The sequence below is a fragment of the Myotis brandtii genome, unplaced genomic scaffold (assembly GCF_000412655.1).
Source record: "Myotis brandtii unplaced genomic scaffold, ASM41265v1 scaffold115, whole genome shotgun sequence".
NCBI classification, from domain to species: domain Eukaryota; kingdom Metazoa; phylum Chordata; class Mammalia; order Chiroptera; family Vespertilionidae; genus Myotis; species Myotis brandtii.
This window is the reverse complement of record NW_005353967.1, coordinates 14199479-14203275: the sequence shown is the minus strand read 5'-3', so window position 1 is coordinate 14203275 and position 3797 is coordinate 14199479. Positions and strand designations below refer to the sequence as shown.

At 44.4% G+C, this 3797-nt stretch overlaps 2 protein-coding genes across 2 annotated transcripts in view; one reads left to right on the top strand and one right to left on the bottom strand.

The window, feature by feature from the left end:
* The window catches only part of BDP1 (B double prime 1, subunit of RNA polymerase III transcription initiation factor IIIB), a 98603-nt gene that overhangs the window by 87718 nt on the left and 7088 nt on the right, over nucleotides 1-3797 (bottom strand). Inside the window, exon 3 of the mRNA XM_014550561.1 lies at nucleotides 1055-1059. Within this exon, the coding sequence (XP_014406047.1) occupies nucleotides 1055-1059 (5 nt within the window). The remainder of the gene's footprint in view (nucleotides 1-1054; nucleotides 1060-3797) is intronic.
* The window catches only part of LOC102245565 (small EDRK-rich factor 1), a 2768-nt gene continuing 1866 nt past the window's right edge, over nucleotides 2896-3797 (top strand). The window contains exon 1 of the mRNA XM_014550302.1: nucleotides 2896-2913. Coding sequence (XP_014405788.1) covers nucleotides 2896-2913 — 18 coding nt within the window. The remainder of the gene's footprint in view (nucleotides 2914-3797) is intronic.

The window sequence follows — 3797 nt, the reverse complement described above, 5'->3', positions numbered from 1 at the left end:
CGCCTTCCCACGAAGCCACGAACCGGCCCAGCGGGCAGCTACCGGAGATTCGCGCCGCCGCCGCCTCCGGCTGCCTCCCGCCGCCGCCTCTTCCTCATGACCCTGCTACGTTCAGAGGAGGGTTCCCCCCTATCCCTAGCTCCCCGCCCTTGCAAGGCGCCTAAACTAATAGCATCATCAGCCAGCGCTGCGCAATGACGTCAGACGCACAGCGCCCGCAGCCATGGTAACTGTCAAAACTACGAAGTCCGGGTTGCTGGTGAGCCAGAAACGGAGATGCCAGGCTGTGGGCTCTGCCCTCTCCAGGCGTCCTTAGAAATTGCTGAAAAGAAGGGGGAAAGCTAGTCAAGCCCTCGGCCCCAGATTTTACGGGAACTACTAAAATCGCTGGCCGGTTTTGTTTTTAGAGGGTCCTGTGGAGCAGGGACTGTTTACTAGCACATCCCCAGGCTTAGAAACTCTAGATTGAGTAGAAATAGATTAGAAATTCAGATGTGAAGCAACTGATAATAGTTACCTCCTAGGAGGGAAACTGAGTTTCAGGGAAATATGTCGTGGAAGAGCATTCACTGTATGTGCTTGTGTACTTTTTAATGTGAATGTGTTCCCTGTTCAAAAATTATTATAGTTAAAACTTTGTAAATCAATCTGCTTCAGGAGGTAGCAGTGGAGCAATAAACAAGACATTCTGGTAGCAGAAGAAAAAATACAATAAACAAATGAACAAGATAACTTAAGAATGCATTAATCTCGGCCTGCGTGGCTCAGTGGTTGAGTGTCGACCAATGAACCAGGAGGTCATAGTTTGATTCCTGATCAGGGCACACACCCAGGTTGCAGGAGGCAGCTGATCAATGATTCTCTCTCATCATTAATGTTTCTCTCTCTCTCTCCCTCTCCCTTCCTCTCTGAAATCAAAAATATTTTTTTAAAAAATTTTTAAATTCCATAAAAGAAATATAAAGTGTAATATGACAGAGATTAATAGGAGACTGGCTTGCTTTAGGTTGGATGGTTAGAGAAGGCCTCTATGATAAAGGAAAAATGGCAAGAGAGTGGGTCATCTCTCCCTCTCTGAAAGCAATAAAAATATTTTTTAAAAGAAATCAAAAAGATTTTGGAGGTGTCTCAAAAATCTTAGAGCCACTGCCAAGACCATATAGCTTTGGACAGCATATTCTGGTATAAACTGAAGACACAAGGCTTTTCCTCAAGTGTTTTGTTCCACATTAAAAGTCTAGGGTATTCTGCAGTTAAGGAAGTCAATAATGACTAAGATTTAATTTCCCATTAGTAAAGGGGTGAGAACAGAGTCAGATTTAATTTTATTATTAAAGTCAAAATATTTGTTACACACCCAAATTTATGGAGTAAATTCTTTTTTAAAAAACATATTTCATTGATTTTTTTACAGAGAGGAAGGGAGAGGGATAGAGAGTTAGAAACATCCATGAGAGAGAAACATGGATCAGCTGCCTCCTGCACACCCCCTACTGGGGATGTGCCCGCAACCAAGGTACATGCCCTTGACCGGAATCGAACCTGGGACTCTTCAGTCCACAGGCCGACGCTCTAGCTACTGAGCCAAACTGGTCAGGGCGGAGTAAATTCTTAATAGCATCATAATAACTTAAAAAGTCTCCAGTTTCCCCAAAAGACACACCCAACGTTTCTCATGTACATGTTGCACATCATGTGCATCCCTACAACTTGAAAATTGTATTTTCAGCTGCAAAGAAAAAGCTCAATTAGACTATAAATTAAGACCATATACAGGAACAACTCTGCTACCTACCGTCCAATCCCAAATTCTTTCCAGCCCTTCCTCAGGATGTCTTTATTTATTTTTTTAAATTCTTTATTGTTTAAAGTATTACATATGTCTCCTTTTCTCCTCATTGACCTCTCCCTGGCCATTCCCACCCCCCAGCACATGCCCTCACCCCCCTGTTGTCTGTGTCCATTGGTTATGCTTATATGCATGCATACAAGTCCTTCGGTTCATCTCTTACTGCTCCCCCTCCCCTGCATCTCTCTGAGGTTTGACAGTCTGTTCGATGCTTATATGTCTCTGGTTCTATTTTTGTTCATCAGTTTGTTGTTCATTGTATTCCACAAATGAGTGAGATCATGTGATGTTTATCTTTGTCTGCCTGGCTTATTTCGCTTAACAAAATGCTCTCCGGGTCCATCCATGCTGTTGCGAATGGTAAGAGTTCTTTCTTTTTTACAGCAATGTAGTATTCCATTGTGTAGATGTACCAGTTTTTTTAATCCACTCATCTGATGATGGGCACTTAGGCTGTTTCCAAATCTTAGCTATTGTAAATTGTGCTGCTATGAACATAGGGGTGCATATATCCTTTCTGATTGGTGCTTCTAATTTCTTGAGATATATTCCTAGTAGTGAGATTACTGGGTCAAATGGGAGTTCATTTTTAATTTTTGAGGAAACTCCAAACTGTTTTCCACAGTGGCTGCACCAGTCTGCATTCCCACCAGCAGTGCATGAGGGTTCCTTTTTCGCCACATCCTTGCCAGCACTTATCATTTGTTGACCTCATAATGTCTTTATCTCTAAAAAGAGGCTGGTTAGAAAGTCAATCGTTCCCCCCTGCTCAAGTTATTCCAGAAGAGGTTTTCTAAGTGGTTCCACTTGGCCTGTAAACTATATTGAGGAGGAGGGAAGGCAGGTGGAGAGCCATAAGCAAGACACTCAGAGATTGAAAGGACAATAATAGCTAACATATTGAGTGCTAATTGAGGGTAATTTTAGGGCATCCAGACTAATTCTACACATCTCAGTTTATAATGACTAATGGAATAGATGAAGTAAATAAGTACCAACCAAATGAACCATAGGCATTCTTACAGGTCTGTTTCTAGCAATAGCGGATGCTCGACAGCTTTAAGGTAGGTTCCAAAGTTATTCTGGGCTATTCTAAATGTGTGGTAAGACTGTATCCCCTGCCATCATCTCCCCATCACACAACCCAAGTACAAAACCATTCATCTAAAACTCTCAAAATACCATCGACTGTGACAGGGCACTGGAATAAAATGGGAAATGAAGAGACTTTAGAGTCCGTCTTAAATTTGACTCTCACTTCTACAGTTTCTATAACAGTTAGGTCAGTAACTTCTAGTCTGAGTCTCAGTCTCCTCCCCCCGCCCCCATATATTTTTACTAGAGGCCCGGTGCACGAAATTCTGGCACTGGGGTGGGGAAGGGTCCCTCAGCCCAGATTGTGAGAGGGCACAGGCCAGGCCAGGAAGGGATAGGGAGAGAGAAAGAAAGATCAATGATGAGAGAACCACTGGTCAGCTGCCTCCTGTACTGCCCCCCCCCACCACCAGGGATCAGGCCCATGCAACCTGGGCATGTGCCCTTGACCGAAATTGAACTCAGTACCATCCAGTCCACAGGTCGACGCTTTATCCACTGAGCCAAACCAGCTAGGGCTCAGTCTCCTCTTGAGTTAACTGAGAACAATGAAGCCTGCCTACCTTGCAGGGTTGGTGCAAGAATAAGCAAGGAAATTAAGGGCCAGACACTGCCTTTCGCAGTTAACCCCTCCATCTGTCCTGTCCCATTCACCCCCTTGTCGCCGCTGCAAGATGAAGAAAGCTAACGTTCTTTGTCGGAAAGATATGCGGGCTGGTCAAGCTGCAGTGCCCGTACATGTTGGGGAAAGTCCACACACACCCCTCTCTCTCTCATACACAAGACCTGTTTTCGGGACGTTACCCCACGTGCAAGGCAGATGATGCCAGGGCTGCCATGACTTTTCCCACAT